An 18200-nucleotide genomic window follows, 5' to 3' on the forward strand; every position below is an offset into this window, starting at 1 on the left:
AATAGTAGTCTCCTTCTACTGCAATATTCCTCTACCTTAGATTTTAGAGTGTAGGCAATGTATTCCTACAAGCTCTCCATGCAAAGGTTTTAATCTGCCATGGCACTTTCATCTTCCAAATATTTTTCCATAGTTGCTTATCTCGTAGCCCTCTTGAACTCTCAGCCATATCCCTTAAACTCAAAGATTGAATCAGTTTATATGCACTTTTCAAAGTAAAACATCCACTTGACTCCTTTGTCCAGATCCATTTGTCTTTGAACAGCTTGAAAGACAATCTAATCTTTAAGATTTCCTCAGCTACTATTGGATTAAAGAGAGCTCTAACATTTTTAGTCTTCCATGTTCTTGTTTCCCGACAGATAAACAGTTGCATTCTCCTAAGAAGCAGGTAACACATTCTCACTACTCAACCTTATGCTCTTGTGACCTGGAACCCAATAATCCTTCCATATAGAGATAGAAGCTCCAAACCCTACCCTCCATTTATAGCCTGCAGGCAACCATTGTTTTGCTTCAAAAATCCCCCTCCATGCACGCAATAGATGTAATCCCAATTTTGCTTGAAAAAAGGTTCCATTAGGGAAATATTTGGCTTTATAGATCATTTGTAACAAAAACCCCTTGTTTTGTAAAATTCTCCATCCTTATTTAGCTAATAAAGCCATATTAAAAGAGTGTAAACTTCTAAACCCCATCCCACCTCTGAATTTAGAATCACATAATTTTCTCCAACTTAACCAATGCATTTTTGCTCATTACCCCTTTGCCCCCTGATGAAGTGTTAAAACTACATAATTAAATTATTTAAGTGAATAAATTGTTTAACCAAAAATGATTTAAGTACTTAATTACATAGTAGATTATGATAGTTGAGTCAATTGATAAATTCTGGTATTTTTATACTTAAAAAAATTTATAATGTAGCTGTTCCACGTAAAATTTAATATTCTAAATTTTATTCCTCTCATAACAGGGGTAGTTTGGGAAATAGATAGTTAGTGCAGCACACAAAAGATGAAAAGTGTAAACTCACACACGCAGCAGCAGACAGCACGGGTAGGGGACTCTTTGCTAGAAATGAGAGGCACTCGCATGAGCAGAGAATGCAACAGCAGGAGCACGATCATCACGGGGGACCCCAAAAACGCAGAGGAGAGCAGGGGCAAATGGGAATTTCCACGAGGTTTCTTTCTTGTTTTTACTTCATTGGGATCAGAAAAAAGAGGGTTCTCCCTCTCGGCTTTAGTATTTTTTTTTTACTTTTTCTATTTTCATTTTTGGCTGCTACGTCTTGTGGGGTCCGGACCTTAGGCGGCTGGTTTTTCACTTTTTACTTGTTTTTAACTTTTGCTAGAGTCGTTAGACCAATATTTTGAATACCGTACCGAATGACGTACCGGTCAAGACACTGGAATGAAATATTTCGATATCGGTATTGTTTCGTGTATTATTTTGGGATAGTCGATATATAAATAAATTATATATATAAATATATATGAATTATATTTCAAAATAATAATTTATATATAAATAAATTATACATAAATACATATATCTATATAAATTATAAATAGTTTAGTCTAAATTGGAGATAAAAAAATGAATTTTGTAGTTTGAAAAATGAAAAGAAAAAGAGACCGAAATACCAGCCAGTACGGGCTGGTACATAGGCCAGTACAGGCCAAAATATCAGCCGATATTTGAACTGATACGAAATATATATAATTTCTACACCGGTCTGGTAGTCAGTACGGAATATACGGCGATTTTAAAAACAATGCTTTAGATACAAACCTTAGGGGCAGGTAGCTTTTTTTTTTTTTTTTTTTTTTTTTTTTTTTTTTTTTCCTTTCTTTTACTTTTAAGTAAGTGGATGCTTTCATTTTGGAGGGGAATCAAGGATGGAACTCTCTCTCTCTCTCTCTCTCTCTACTCTTTTTTTCCTGCTTTTAGTTTTTACGTTTATAGTTTCCAAACCCAAGGGACTCAGTTGGCTGGTGTTTATTTTCTTCTGTGTGGTTTATGTTTATGTTTTTCCAAACCGGCGAGAGGTCAACAGTTTTCGGTATTTTGATTATTTTCTGTGTAGTAGCTTCTTCTTGTTTTATTTCTTTTATTTACTTGTCTCTTGATTATTTTTACTTCATTTTTCAACAGATGCAGAAATGTTTAGAGAGGATATTCAACTTGAAATATTAGGGTTCATCATTTTTAGACATTTTGCTAATTTAGTAATGATATGCTAGATTTTTATTTTGAGATTCAATGAGTAACTTATGACTATTTTGGGTTGTATTTTCTTCAAGGTTATGGAATTTTGAATGATTAACTTGATAGATTATATTTCATTTTGCCTCTATGGGAAGGATTAAAATTCTATGTTCTTGAACTTAATCAGTCGTAGACATAAAGGCACGATTGATGCTTGAACTTGTAACAAGATTTTGATGGCTTTCTTTCACTTTTAGACTTACTATAAAATCTGTCAAGCACCTTGATTATATTGAAAAGTGTGCTTATTGTTTTATTAACTAACCATGACTTCTAGGAATGAGAGCATGGTTGAAAGAAGATGAAATTAGAGGAAAATCCAACTTCAAATTAGAAATGGGAGAAATTTGCATCCCAAGTGTTTGTTTTATTATTTCTTAAAGTTTAATTCAACTTCTACACATTTTCCTTAAATTTCTTGATTCTTGATAATTTTAGAAACATAGATTCACATTTATTTTCATCTTTTATTGTTGATACATCTTTTACATAAAAAATATCACCAATACTTTGATAACCATTTGTCCCTGTGGAATACGATCCTGGATTTATCCTTGATAAAACTTGACACTTTTACACTTTGAAGAACACATTTGAGATAGAGTCACCCCACCAAAACTGAGACATCATCCATTCCAACTCTCTACACAAGCTCAAAGGCAATTTGAAACACGACATAGTATATGTGAGAATAGATAAAGCTTTTGCCTTGACAAGAGCTTCTCTCCCTCCATGTGATAACAGTTTCTCTTTCCAGCTTTGTAATTTGGTCCACACTCTTCATTTAATATTAGCAAAAGCTATTGATTTTGATCTCCCAACAAGGTTAGGTAACCCAAGGTGCTTATCATATTGTTGGAAAGTCCTAACACCCCATAAATTCAACAGCTCCATTTGTTTACTAGCATCAACATTTTTAGAAAATACCATAACAGTTTTTTCTTTATTAACTTTTTGGCCCGATGCCTCCTCATACCTCTCTAGAACCCCTTGACTATGTCTCGTAGTCTGAACATCAACTCTACAAAAAATAATGCTATCATCCACAAACAATAAGTGACTCACCATAGGAGCGTCTCGGCACAACCTAATTCCGCTCATTGATTGTTTATTCTCTGCATCTTTTAACAAAGTGGTGAGACCCTCAGTACACAAAAGAAATAGGTAAAGGGATAAAGGGTGGCCTTGCCTAATCTCCCTAGGAGGTATAATAGGTCCATAAGGCTCTCTATTAATTAATACTAAGAAAGAAACAGTCGTCACACATTGCATAACCAGCTGTACAAAACCTCGAGCAAACCCTAGTTTGAGCATTATTTTTTCTAAAAAACTCCACTCTACACAGTCATAGGTTTTGCTCATATCCAATTTAAGGGACATATAACCTTTTTGACCATACCTTTTGTGCCTTAAAGAATTGACCAGCTCATAGGCCACTAACATATTATCTGTTATCATCCTACCACCAATAAATGCACACTGAGATTCTGATATAATATTAGGTAGAAAAACTTTGAGCCTATTCACAATGACCTTAGAGACCAACTTATATACCACATTACAAAGACAATTGGATGGAAATTAAAAACTAATCACAGGCTTTTTTCTTTGGAATGAGGCTAATAAGTGTATGGTTGAGGTCTCTTGGTAAGTGACCAGAATTCAAAGTTTGTAGAATAGCAATAGTCACAAAACTACCAATAATGTGCCAATATTTTTGGAAAAAAATGGGAGATATACCATCTGGGCCTGGTGCCTTAGTATGATGCATTTGCTGAAGGGCCACCCTAACTTCATCTGCTTAAAATGGTTTGGACAAATCTGAGTTCATCTCTATTGTAACCTTTTGATGCACACACTCCACAACTTCCTCTTGATGCCTCTGATTAGAAGAAGTGAAGAATTTTAAGAAAAAGTTAACAACTAAATTATCCCTTAGAGTAGCTTCCCTCCAAACACCCCTCTCATCTTTTAAGCCTTTGATAAAATTCTTCTTTCTTCTACTAGTTGCTTGAGCATGAAAGAATTGTGTGTTTTGATCTCCTTCTTGAAGCCACTAGACTTGCGATCTTTGCCTTTACATAACTTCCTCTCTCTCAAGCCATAACAGCACTTCCTGCCTAGCCTTAGACGCACCCATAACATCAGGTTGCAAGGAATCTCTATCATGGGCCTGCTGCAAATTTTTTCTAGCAGCAGCCAGCTTTTTGTTCATATTCCCAAAGGAGTGTTTGTTCCACTCAGTTAGTTGTTCCCCATATCCTCGAAGCAAACTCAACACACCCTCCATGCTACCCTTATCCTCACCATTGCTCCAAACACGATCGATAATATGAGAACATTTCTCTTCACCCACCCACATAGCCTCAAAACGAAACTGTTTATCCCTCCTCCCCCTAACTTCCATCTCTTTAGTTTTAAACCACACAGGTAAGTGGTTTGAATGAGCAACAATACTATCTCTAAGCACAAACTGAGGGAATAAAGTATACAATTGATTGTTCCCCAAAAATCTATCCAATCTCTCAAGATGGACCGAGTACCCTCTTTGCCATTGCACCATGAAAATTTTGGTCCCCTAAACCCCAAATCTCTTAGAGAACAATCTAAAAGAACATTCTTAAAAGCTTCCATTTGGATTTTAGAACATGGTCTCCCCCCTCTCTTTTCATTGAAATGCAAGATTTCATTAAAATCACCCCCTATAAGCCAAGGACATTCCACACCAGTATTAATATGTCTAACAAAATTTCAAGTCAAATATCTATTGGCAACCTCAGGATTACCATAAACACATGTGAATTTCCAATCTAGCTAATCCCCTTCCTTTATCAAAGCATCAATATGATTCTTAGAAAGCAACTAAACTCTAACACACAGATCACCTTTCCATAATAAAGCCAATCCACCACTTTTACCCACACAATCAACAGTTAAACAATGACTAAAATGCGATTTGTACTTACAAATTTCCATAGAATGTTCCTTTAGTTTAGTCTCCTAAAGAAAAAACAAACTGGGATCTTCCTTCGTGATCAAGTCATGTAAGGCTCGAATTCCCTATGAAATTGAGGTTACATCATGGATTAAAAAAATGAAAATGCTTTAGATACAAATAGATTATATAAAAATAAACCTACAAACTGACGTGACTTGATATGATACGTAAGACTGTAAAGTTACTTTTATTATAAATTTGATCTAACGGATTCCATAAAATTACATCAGTTTATGAGTTTATTTTGTGTAATTTTTTTGTGTTTGTAGCAATTCTCTTCAAAAAATATATGCCTTGAGAATTAATAATTCCAAATTATTACACTATAGATTAATAAGACTAAGCATGAATTTTAAAGCTCATTCCACTCCACCTCTATGGATATATATAATATGACCTTTCAAACCATGTAGCATGCATGATTCTTTTATTCATTTTAACAACCATATATAATTCGATAACGTGTTGTAAAATTAAAAAAAAAACAAAACAAAAAGATTTTAAAACTAAGCTGTCTTTCTTCGTGGGCCTAATAAATGTAAAGATCTTGGCAATGAACCTCTCTCAGTACATGTCTAATTGAATCTAATACATTTAACCAATAACAGTTACAATCGTGAGAATGTTATAAGTGCTATATAATTATTTTGAAATAAATAAATAAATATAAAACTCATATAAAAAAAATTAATTTTTTAATAATAATAGACCTCATTTTTTTTAAAACGACTGTATAATATTTGTGTAATTATTTATACACTATACAACTGTACGTGTAATTATTTTTAACCAACAGCCCATACCGCTTGTACGTACAAAAATAAAATTATGATGACATCCATGCATGCATGGTACCAGAATGCAAGCTTAATTACCATGCATGCATGCTATGGTCTCGATCGACTCATCCATGACATGCATGCATGCAGCATGCATCAAGTTTGATGTATGTAGCATGTTGAGCACAGAGATAGAGGAGGTGGTGGGGAAGATGATATAAGGTCGGGAAAGAAGACAAACATACTCATTCTGAAATGATGGGCTCGATCCGCATTAATAGGGATAGATAGTATTCCATCTGCACTTAAAAGAAAAATAACATAGTTTGTGTTATTGTGGGGACTGCAGTGAATTATAAACAAATGGTAGGGATTTTGAGGAGTTGACCCTTATTCAGTACGTACTGGCAAATAGGCAATGGTTTTTTGAGCTTTTCGAGTCTCAATGAGCATATGAAAACAAACAAGCTTCAATTTAAATATTGGTCACATGCTGCACTCTGCAACTTTCGATGGCTACGGAATGCCTAATTAATTCCCTCAATTCCTTGTGAATATTAATAATATCTACTTATTTTTGTGAAGTTGGAGTTATTTATTAATGTCATTGTTGTAGTTACATACTACTAGTACTGTACAAATTGCTTTGCAATGAGGTTGAAGGTGTGACGAGTCCCCAACGCTTAAAACAAATAGTACTACTAATTAATAAATAATTCACACATCGACTGATGTGACCAATATTAAGTCATTTATACGTAAACTTACTATTAAAAAAAATGACAATTTGCGATGGATTATATGTGATGAGAATAATTATTTGAAATTAAAACAGATTCATTTTAGTAGAAAATAATCATTTTCTTAAGAACAATTGTTCACGACTGAGCAGTTTTCCTATAATGACTATTTATACAAAGCATCACTCCGAACGTGTCACAAGAATTAATGTGACTAGACATGATAAAATTGGAGATTGATGAAAGATAATCTTTTCTCTTTGTAAATATGTAATATATATTAACCACTAATGACAACTCATGTTTGGCTGAAGGATGAACCATATTTAGAAAGGCATCTTTTGGTAAAGGAGGGCTGTTTTCCCTGCTATTTTAGTTCTTTTCATTCTCATTATTAATTAGATAGGCAGCTTAATTATCAAGTATTCTTGAAAACAATATCAGAATAAAACTATATTGTTTATTAGTGGAATTCACTTTTTTACAAATGACCTATATGAGACTTATCTATTCGAGACTTGTACCTAACATTACTCTTTTCTAAATCCTACATAAGTATCCAACACTACTGATCATATATTTGACCATGTATTTAAGAGTTTAATTTCCTCTCTCAGTAGTTCTTATCAATAATCATTATATATATAAACTATATTTCTGCTATATATATATATTCTATTCTCTAATCTCAGCTTGCTTGACTCATGTTTTTCAATGCCCTCTCAACAAGTTAAAATAATTAATTCGTTAAAAATGGAATAAGGAACATACACTACTTTGAATGCTAGCTCTTCTATCCGATTAATTACATATATGCAGAATAATTGCATATATGTGCGAAGGCTAGCGCCTAGCTTGCTTAAGTGTCTTGAAGATTTTCATGATCACGAAGTCAGGTAAATAATTTGCAGGCAAAACTCAAAAACACCTATGCAGGCCGGCTAGCTAATTAACTTCGGTGCAACAGATCAGAATCATGATCATCCTCATGTATGCATGATAAATGGCAGCTAGCTAGCGAAGATAAGGCCAATAGGTTAGGAAAGATCAGCACTGAATCCAAAAATAAATGTCAGAATCACTATAGATATATATATATTAAAAAAAAGACCTGGCAAAAAATCAGGGAATCTTCGAGAAGTGAAAATACAAGTTTTGTTGTTATTAGGTGTGGTCATCCATGGTGATGAGCAAAAGAAAATCCCCCCCGATCACCGACAACGGGAATAATCTCAGCACGGTTCTCTCAACAATGCCTAGCTTTGCCCCAGTAACGTTTATAAGCTGGTTCATGTCTGAAATTAATTATTAAGGTTTTCTGTTTTTATCCACTCTCCAGCTTTATAATGCGTGGCCTCTACACGTACGTATATACGTACAAGTCCTTCCCACATACAATGAAAGTAATTCTTTCTGATCATCATAATGTAGATGACTAATTATTATTACATGAGTCAAAGCATGTATAGCATAATGAGAAATTAACCAAAAAAAAAAAAAGAAGTTGAAGAAAAGGGAATGTGATACCTACGCGCCACGTTGGAGTTTGGGTCTAATTCAAGGTTCCATGCATGTTAATTTCCAGTTCTCGAGCTTGTTTCTAATCTTTCACCTTACCCCAGATGAAAACTGGTCGAGGTTCTTAAATTACAGTACTTTTCCCATCTGATGATTCATACATGATATGATGTTTATCCTCCGTGCATACATAGAAAATCTAAGTCTGTGTGTAGAGAACTCTGTACGCTAAGACCAAGATCATCCATTAGGGTTTTTTTTATTTGTACAAATCCTTGAGGAGGGAACCAGCTACCGGCTCGGGAAGATTTGCTCCCCAAATGGAAATTATGTAACCCTTTTTGCTATCTCTGGACAAAGGAAGAAATCAGATCAGTGGAGGAAATTAGTCCTAGCCACGAAAAAACTGGCCCTCATGCTTGAATTTTCTTTGTCAGAGGCGATCAGTTCGAATTGATCAGAGACACTTTTCAATTTAAAGGTTTTGCATAGCTGGGAAAGAAAGAATTAATCAAGATGGAAAGTGGGTGTGTCGGTGGTTTGAAGGTGAAATCTTCTTCAGACAGGAGTGATCAGGACAAGGGATCAGCAGGAGATGATGAAAGTAAGACAAAAAACAGTGCAAGCTCGAGCAACAGCATAGTTGAGGAGACTGAGAAGAGCGGTAGCTGTATTAGGGTAAGACCATATGCTCGATCCAAGGTGCCTAGGCTAAGATGGACTCCTGATCTTCATCGTTGTTTTGTCCAGGCCGTTGAGAGACTTGGGGGTCAAGAGAGTAAGATCAATCGATCATCAAATTTTCTCATGAATTAATTAATTACATCTACTGCCTTTTTTTCTTCCTTCTCAAGAATGAATTTTCCCCCTTCTGATATATAGGAGCAACTCCGAAATTGGTTTTGCAAGTAATGAACACCAAGGGACTAAGCATCGCTCATGTCAAGAGTCATTTACAGGTAAAACATGAGTTTGCAGTATGACTCGTATGCTTTTGCAAAGAAATCAATTGGATATATATGCAGTGTGTGAGATTCGTTTCATTGATTGTAAATTTCATTTTTTTCCCGTTTGGTCATGTTTTGGAGCAGATGTATCGGAGCAAGAAGGTTGATGATCAGGGTCAAGGTACGTACGTACATCAATTAATATAGCTAGGCAAATAGTTATTGATCTAGACTGTAGAAATTAAGGTTTATTTGATAACTCATGCTTCTAATATATGAAATTCGAACGTTTTATGTTAATGAATTTGTAGTTATAATTAGTAGAGGACATCTTACGAGAAGTGCAGATCACTTTTGGCAACAGTTCATGCTTCGAAGTATCGACCAAAGGGTTAGCCCCAAATACAGGTAATTGTACTACCCTATCATGATTATAGCTTTACCTTATATTCGTTTAATCTGATTTTCAAAATCTTTGATCTTTCTTCTCCCTCAAGATATGGTGAGCTTTACTGGACAGGTCAAGGGAGCTGCATATCCAGGCCTTATTTCACTGATGACATGAACTTAACGAGAGGTATCGGCCTTCATGGATCAATAGCTGAAAGGATTTCTGGAGGTATCGATTTAAAGATCAGGAATAACAACATTGCCTTCGAGGAAGAAAGTAGTAAGAGACTAGAGGAGTTCCAAAAAGAATTTCAATGGCTGTTCAATCACACTTCCACTAAAACCCAGAAAAGCTCAACCCCCTGCATAGAGAAAAAACCTAATGTTAGAGAGTCAAACCCGCAGTGGATTTCAGCGAATATTATTGGAGAAGAGCGAAACACAGGGAAAAGAAAAGGTTTCCACGATGACAATCATGATTTGAGTCTGTCACTGGGCATAAGGCCATCAAGACAAGCGGAAGCGTCTAAGAGAAGTATATGTTGGGTGGACGAAGAAGTGGATAGCAGTTTATCTCTTTCCTGTTCCTCTTCTTCAAAGATCAAGAGAAACTATTCCATAGATCTGAATATGCCATCAAAGCTTAGCAGGTTGACAGAATATAATAATCATGTTGCGAAAAGAAGTATAGCTCCGAAATTGGCGAGTACCCTTGATCTGACTCTATGAATCAGAGAATTCTAGTGAGATCCTGTTGGTACTTGTACAAGAGGAACATACTAAGATTGTTGCTATCATCGAAATTTGAGTCATGGTAAATGCTTCTAATCTTGCATCTTATCCGTTTCATTTTCAAATGCAGTTTGTGAGTTATCAATTTCAGCTCATCTTTCAGTTCTTTCAATAATGTTTCATCAGAAATGCCTTATGATCATGAATTTATACCCTCTGTCTCTCTCTCTCTCTCTCTCTCTCTCTCTCTCTCAAAAACATGTAATTGCAGCTGACTTGGGAATTTTCTTTGATCACCCCCATTTCTTCAGGACTTGAACCAAAACCTTCATGCTTTTAATTAAGCCGTCCTTCGAAAAATATAGACAGTTTCAAAGATCATGGATATATATATATATATATATATATCTCAAGAACCAAGATAGCGGCCTTTGAGTGTTTTCTTTTACTTTTTTTGTTTAGTCGGGAAGGTGATTTCAGGCGAATTAAGTCCCTTTTCCAGCCTCAATGTCGATGTCTTGTATGCACAGTGGTATATATGCCGGAGGCTTTGATCGATCCAATATAGTTTTTAGTTTTAATATATTTTCACTTGTCCAAAAAAGAAAAAGAAAAAAAAGTTCTTTGACCCTGATCGACTCATTTATTAAGCTCATCTCATGCACGCTTTTATTCCAGCTTGGTCAGATAATCCCTTTCTTGCAAGGTATTACTCGTCTTCCACAAAGAGGCCTAAAAACTCCTACATTTATCTAAGTAAACTTCAAGACACATCTAAACCTCTGTTGTAAAAGATAAGTTATGGTTAAATTTAATTAGATCAATCTATTAGAATGATCATAAATACTTCTCGGTTCTCCCTGATCTCCCAAGTAATAGAGAACTATTACAGATATAAAGAGATTACACAAAATAAACTCATAAACTGATGTGGTTTCATGAAATTCATTAGATCTGTTTTGCAATAAAAATAACTCTACAAACTATTAAGCCATATCAGTTTGTGAGTTTATTTGTGTGTAATTCATTTATGTCTAAAGTATTTTCCATTCATTAATGTTCTAAATTATCTACACTCCCGTCTGACCATTCTGATATAGGTGGCATGACTCATATCCAACCCACACTTCCAATATTAGAGATTAACTGATCTAATACTACTTTCTTTATAAAATTTTAGGAAAAACTCATCCCATATGGGCATATATTTGATCGAGATATCCCAATCATCAAAGCAATCACTATAAATCATCAAAGCAATCACTATAAATCGGAAGAACTTCTCCTTCTCAAATAATGGAGTAATATCCCAATCATGACCACCTTAGTTCTCGTACTGCAACTACAAGCTGGCCGTGTCAACAATATTAATTCTAGTCTGCAAGTTGCAAGTTCCAACTATTATCTCTGAGATTAGAGCAATAATATTAGTGTATAAAAAAACGTTGTAAAGGAATTAAAATTTAGCCTGCAGGCCGGGATGGTCTGTCTCAAAGCTTGTCCAAAATCATGCAACACATATAGAGGACGTACGGGACCATTCTCTGCCAAAGCTAATTAGAAGTCGTTTTTTTTTTTTTTTTTTTTTTTTTTTTTTCACCTTTTATGATCAAAGCATGGGCCTCATCCACCACCCTCAAATCATTGTCTTCAACGTCCTTCAATCTACCAAACATAATATATATATTTATATATATAATGTGTGTGTGTATGTGTCATGTGAATGAATGTCAAATTGTATACGAAGAGCCATGAGTACGTACCGATCGAGACGGCCTTAGATCTGTCGTCGCAGCTCGATCGGCGCGCTAGGACAGTATAATGACTAGCGCGCATGGGCGTGAGAGAGAAACATCCAAACCTACAGTCCAACCTCGCATCTCTGACTTTAAGATATAGCTTCAACTCTTGTCCGCGAACGCTAGCTTTTGGTTTGCTATGGTGTGTGCAATGTGTATATCAATACGTACACAAATTCTATCACCATGGGGCATTGACTAGATCATGATGATTATGATCATGATGAGCTCACTGCAGAAGAAAAACAGGTTCATTATATAATAAATTAAACATATCTATATACATATTATATATATACACACACACACCTCAGTCACGAGTAAATTAAAGGAACATATATGCTACATACACACAGAATTCTCTGCCGATAAGTGCAAATCTATTTTTTATTTTTTTTTTCACTTTTCTTTCACTATTTTTTTAAAGTATTTAAATATTTTTTAAAAATAAAAAAATACATATTCATTTAAAAACACTTAATTATTAATTAAAAAAATTAAAAAAAATTTTGATAAACAATTTCGGTAGAAATTGTCTATGGGAATAGCATTTACCTAAATTAAAAGTTGTAGGAAAAGATTGTCATAATGAGTAATTCTAAATACAACCGTAAATTATATAAATGTCGTATAATCACTTTAAAAATTAGTGGGATCCAGTACTATTAAAAAATTAATTTTTTAATGTGAGTCTCATGTTTTATTCTTTTTTTCAAAACGATTATTAGACGGTTGTATAATTCATGGTTGCAAATATATTTTCTCTTATTTTAATAATTATATGCATATATCAGATCATATATGGGGGCAATTGCATCCAGTTGAATCTTGAATTAAATGGATTGGGGTACGTCCATGTGACATTTAACAGCATCCCACTAGTACTGGTACAAGCTGAAGAAAGCTCGATTTAAAATTTTTAACTGGTCACGTTGTTTTTAAAATAAAAGGGTTATATAAATATGTGGGGTCATGCATTGATCTCTTTAAATTATTAGAAAACTTTGGAGTATAGATACGCGGTACGTCCATTCTATTACCATCTCGATACTATATTATTAAAAATAGTGTTTATATAAATAATATATACTTAATAATGTATAATTTGATATCATAAAATATATATCACGCCAATAATATTGTTTATAGGGTCAGTGTATTAGAGTTAAGTCATGGATTACTCTCCCTAGTATGCATATGGTACATATCGCATGCAGTACTAATGTATACAGTGTCACAATCGATTGAGAACAACATACAATTTTAGGTCGCTTCCCAAAAATCTTGCAAATAAACACAGTCCAACAGGCATACAAAATCTATAGAACAACATACAATCATAAGGTTACAGCAAATAGACAATTAAACTGAAAAGAAACATGAAGATCCAATTAAGAGCTAGAAGACTGGTACATACACTGGCCATTTCCAAGGTTCATATATATATGCATGCGAATTATAATATATATATATATATATATATCAATTGCGAACTGCCTGATCTGGGTTCAAAGTGTTGTAGCCCAGCATCGCCTCTATGCCACCAAGGGTTGAGTTAATGTTCACTTTCTGCTGCATCCCAGATTGATTTAAGCTTGGGCTTACCATCATCTCGCCCAGAGGAAGTTCCCAATTACTTGGCATCCATGTCTGTCCAGCTTGCTCATGTGGTTGTTGATCTTCCTGCTGTATTAAATTCATCCGGCTTAGCCTATTCACTTGTGTTGTGTTTTCTCCACTATTCTGGGCTGCAAGTAACAAAGAGTCCATTTTTTGACTTATAAGCCCTCTTTATAAACAATATGCACGAATTATATAGGGTTTTAACCAAAGAAAACAAATTGTAACGAAAAACAAAGTGATTCTTGAAAAGTTAAGGTTGAAGCAAGTGAGAGAAAGAAGTAATTTTCCCACTTTTTAGAAGCCCAAATGACCTCATGATTCTAAGGAGTTTGTTGAGAAAAACCACCACAATCGAGAATTTTCCAGAATTTCATTGGCTAAACAATGATAAATATGAAAACAATAAAGAAAAGAGAAAGGGAAAATGTATCTTTAGGCTGAAAAATGTAAGAAGAAGTGAAGAAAATGGAATGTTGTGAGTTGCTACATAGGCTTGATGAGGATGATAATTTCAAGGTCAATAGTTAAAAGGATGATAATCCAAAGGTCAATGGTTGTAGAGCTTCAAGTAAGAAAGAGTTGTTGCTTTTTAGAATGGAGACCTATTGGAATCTTATAGAGAGTAATAACTTCTCATTCTTAAACAGTGTGAAATCCTATATATATACTACATACACTCATCATCAATATGCAATATCATAATTGACTTTTGAAGTTACTTGCAGCTCTTTTACCAGATGTAGAGCAGAAAGGTTAATTTTTAGGAAATTTTTTAGCGTAATTGCAAATTTTACTACAAAACCTAGGTGAAAAACTTATCCAAACATCCATTGATGTTTGATTAAGCATTACAATCTTCTACTTCTAGATTCCCTTCCCACCTCTACCTACGGAAAATTGAAAAATTTAAAGATGTCATACAAGTATTCACCATAAATGCCATTGAAATTCTTGTTGAGAAGGGAGAGTGTCTAATAATGATTGTAGTTTGTATTTGTTGTAGATATGGTTTGATTAGTGTGGTATGCATGAAAGAGACTAATGAAAGGAGACAAAGTTTATTATATCTTGAGAAATAATAGTTGCAGTCGTAAATGTGTAAGCACTACGCAATCATTTTGAAAAAAAGTGAATAAATACGAGAGTCACATAAAAAATTAATTTTTTAATAATAAACTTAACTTTTTTTCAAAACGATTGCATGACACTTATGCATTCCACAACTGTATATAGTATTACTTTTATATCTTTGTAGAAGAGAAACAACAATTGGCTAAAGGGATGGGCACCATCGTGGAAGATCACAAAAAGTGAGTGAATGAAATCCAAAAAATTGAAGCCTACATGATGGTAAAGGATCGATACCAAACGTTAGTCAATGACTTTGACCCCATGAAAGATTTTTTTAATATAACAAGAATTGTGGAGAAAAGAGGAAGAAGAAAAATAAAACAAATCGTCACAAAAGACTATTTTTCTTGTAGTGATAAAAGGTTTTGGGTGGTTTAGCCACACAAGCCTACATCCACCGCTGGGGTTACCCTAAGCATTGGATTTTGTTATCTTATTTCTTAAATGTACATACATCACAAACAAAATGTATTTACGTTACGAATGAGTCATAATAATTGAAACTCGAGGTAGGTCGTAACGATAATACAAATATGGTAGGTAGTGATAATGTCAAAATCGAATCGATCCTAAAATGTAGGAGAGAATAATTTGATTATAATTGTCCAAAACATAGGAGATAATCCATAACAAATCATAAGATTTGATCACCCCAGTTTCTCTATTTTGTATGACGTTACGTATATAAGATTAAGATAGAGTGTAACTAATTAATACTTTTACGAATTAAGATCCCTCAAGGTTTTCCCAAATTTTAGAGTTTCATATAAAAAAAAAAAGATACATCAAGTGGACCTTACAATATTTATTAAGGATATAATGTTACCCTAAAAGACTACGCATAACTCTTTTCCATACTTCTACACATTACTCTTTTCTTTTATCCTATTTTTGAGCACTTAGATTGACCCAAAGGAAATCAGTCACAATGTTTGGGATGAAGATAAGATGTCAACCCTTGGCCACCATGTCAACTAATAGAAACTTATAATAGCTCTCTCTCTCTCTCTCTCTCTCTCTCTCTCTCTCTCTCTCTCTCTCTCTCTCTCTCTCTCTCTCTCTCTCTCGTGAAGTATTACATAATATTTTTATAAAAAAAAAAAAAAAACTATTATGTAGGATGGAATTATTAAGTCTTCCTTTCATGAATTTCAATAAGAAATTAAATGACAATTCAATTCTGATGTAGATGATGATCTGTACAATAGAGAAATTATATTATTTGTATATAGGATTGCTTTGCAGATTTATGTTCCTTGATTTTCAAACGCAAGAATGGAAAGAAAATTTACTCTAACCATATATGTATATGCATGGTTATGGATTCTAGAAATCAAGCAAACATAGAAACATGAGTAAAGGCCGGATCTAGTAGTGAATTTGCTGCTATATATCTAGGTTGATTATTTAAGGTACTGATTTTACCTTGGGTTGAGTTCGCATAAACCATTTCTCCTATCCGACGTTGATTTAAGTTTGGATTCACCATCTGCTCTATCCCAGCTGTTTCCCAATTAAGGAAGCTTGTCTGCGCGGCCTGGATTTGCTGTTGTTTTTGGTTGAAATGGAGTTGCCTCAACCTATTCACTTCTGCTTTGTTCTCTTCAATTTCGGCTACCAAAAGAGAAACTACCATTAAAGATGCAAGTAAAGGAAGGCACGCAGACATATATATACATGACTCATTTAGATTGAGGACGAGTACGCGTACGTACGCACCATCTCTAAGAATCTTATTGGTATTGAATTGGAGCATTTGTTGGTTCAAGCTTCTTTGCTCCATTTGCAGCAAACGTTGCTGGTTTTTATAAAGTGCAACTTGAGGGGATAAGACCGCAATTTGAGCCTGCATATAATATATCTCTCATCGAGAAATCAACACATTTAAGCAAAAATGCATATTGAAATATTGAAGAGCCACCCGTTTCTAATGAAGATCGTACTGATGAGCTTCATGGTTACCTCTAAAGCTTTCACCTTCCTTTCCATATCAGTAACGTACTGAAGCTTCTTCATTCGAGATTTCTGTGCAGAAACACGGTTTGATATAACCCTACAAATAAAAAACATGTCCTAGAATATCAGGAAGAAAATATTATATGTATATATATAATGGATTCAATTAAGGTCATCATAACCCGCACGTAAAGAGAAAAAAGGCAGTATTAATCATGCATGAAAGGATCGAAAATGGCTCAGTACCGTTTCATCTTTTTGGGGTCCATATTTGGATTTAGGTTTTTACCCCATCTGACCCGCACAGTGCCATTCAGAGTCTCAACTTTGGGAGGGTCACTTGCACCAGCAACAGGTTTTACAGCAGTAGAGCCATCGGATGAAGGAGATGGGTTCTGGGTTTTTTGGTTACGGTCATCATCTCCTTTAGATAAAAGAGGGGAGCTGGCAGGAGGTGGCCGGAAAAAGCTCTTCGTCCCGCTGCTAGACCCAATATTGTGGCGACCATCGTTGGCGAGGATTGCGGGTTTTTTCCACACTTGAAATGATCCATTACTGCCTAAAGAACGATTTGGTGGAAACGTCGGAGAGAAGGGCGGCATCGCTTCAATTGGCTTTTTAGGCCATATTGGTGTCACGCCCTGCGGCTGCTGGTCATTAACGCCAGTACTGATGACCTTTGCGTTGGTATCTTCCATATTTCAAAAATATTAATGCTTTAATTTCCTCCTGCAAAAGAAGAAATACAAGCAAGATGTAATATTAGAACAAGATGACGACGATGATGATGAAACCCTGCGAAGGAAATGGACTTTCCTTCCACTCACACTTATAAGCCTAATTATAAGATGGATGACTAAATGGGCAATGAGATTAAGACGCTTGCCTGGCCCTTAGTATATAAAGTGAAAATACACTCAAAATTTTCAAATATTTCCTTATCACACTTAGGATTCTTGACGGAATTCTTTTTCATATCATGAAATATGTTACTCACAAGTCTGTGTGTATAGATACAGTACCGATTATTATAACACTACGTCAGTTATAAAATAGATATACAATTCGAATTACGTATATTCAAAACACATAAGTAGTGTGTTTGGCATATATCAATCAGTAGATTACCATGTTGTACGTTAAAAATGAACACATTGGATACCAATCTACATATGCATCGTGTGTGTATATATGTGTTTCGTTCTAGTCATCATGCTTATCTGTATTGAGACCTCTCCAATGGTAATTAACAGTACACGTCAATACATGGAAAATATGAATTAGCTGTCGCTTGTGCCAATTAAATTGAGTGC

The 18200-nt window shown here is 34.6% G+C and overlaps 2 protein-coding genes across 2 annotated transcripts; one reads left to right on the top strand and one right to left on the bottom strand.

Annotated features, from left to right (window-relative positions):
• Positions 1-8409: 8409 nt before the first annotated feature.
• LOC122295129 (two-component response regulator ARR10-like) lies at positions 8410-10584 on the top strand. Its single transcript, XM_043104191.1, has 5 exons — positions 8410-9087; positions 9192-9268; positions 9401-9437; positions 9568-9664; positions 9754-10584. Exons 1-5 carry the CDS (start codon positions 8826-8828, stop codon positions 10373-10375), a joined length of 1095 nt encoding a protein of 364 aa, XP_042960125.1. The 5' UTR covers positions 8410-8825; the 3' UTR covers positions 10376-10584.
• Positions 10585-13421: 2837 nt separating this feature from the next.
• Positions 13422-17692, bottom strand: LOC122295027 (bZIP transcription factor 18-like). Its single transcript, XM_043104033.1, has 5 exons — positions 17134-17692; positions 16894-16984; positions 16651-16777; positions 16357-16545; positions 13422-13925 (listed from the first exon to the last, which is right to left on the bottom strand). The coding sequence occupies exons 1-5, from the start codon at positions 17583-17585 to the stop codon at positions 13660-13662; spliced, it is 1125 nt and encodes a 374-aa protein (XP_042959967.1). The 5' UTR covers positions 17586-17692; the 3' UTR covers positions 13422-13659.
• Positions 17693-18200: the final 508 nt, after the last annotated feature.

This window comes from Carya illinoinensis, chromosome 14 (assembly GCF_018687715.1).
Source record: "Carya illinoinensis cultivar Pawnee chromosome 14, C.illinoinensisPawnee_v1, whole genome shotgun sequence".
NCBI classification, from domain to species: domain Eukaryota; kingdom Viridiplantae; phylum Streptophyta; class Magnoliopsida; order Fagales; family Juglandaceae; genus Carya; species Carya illinoinensis.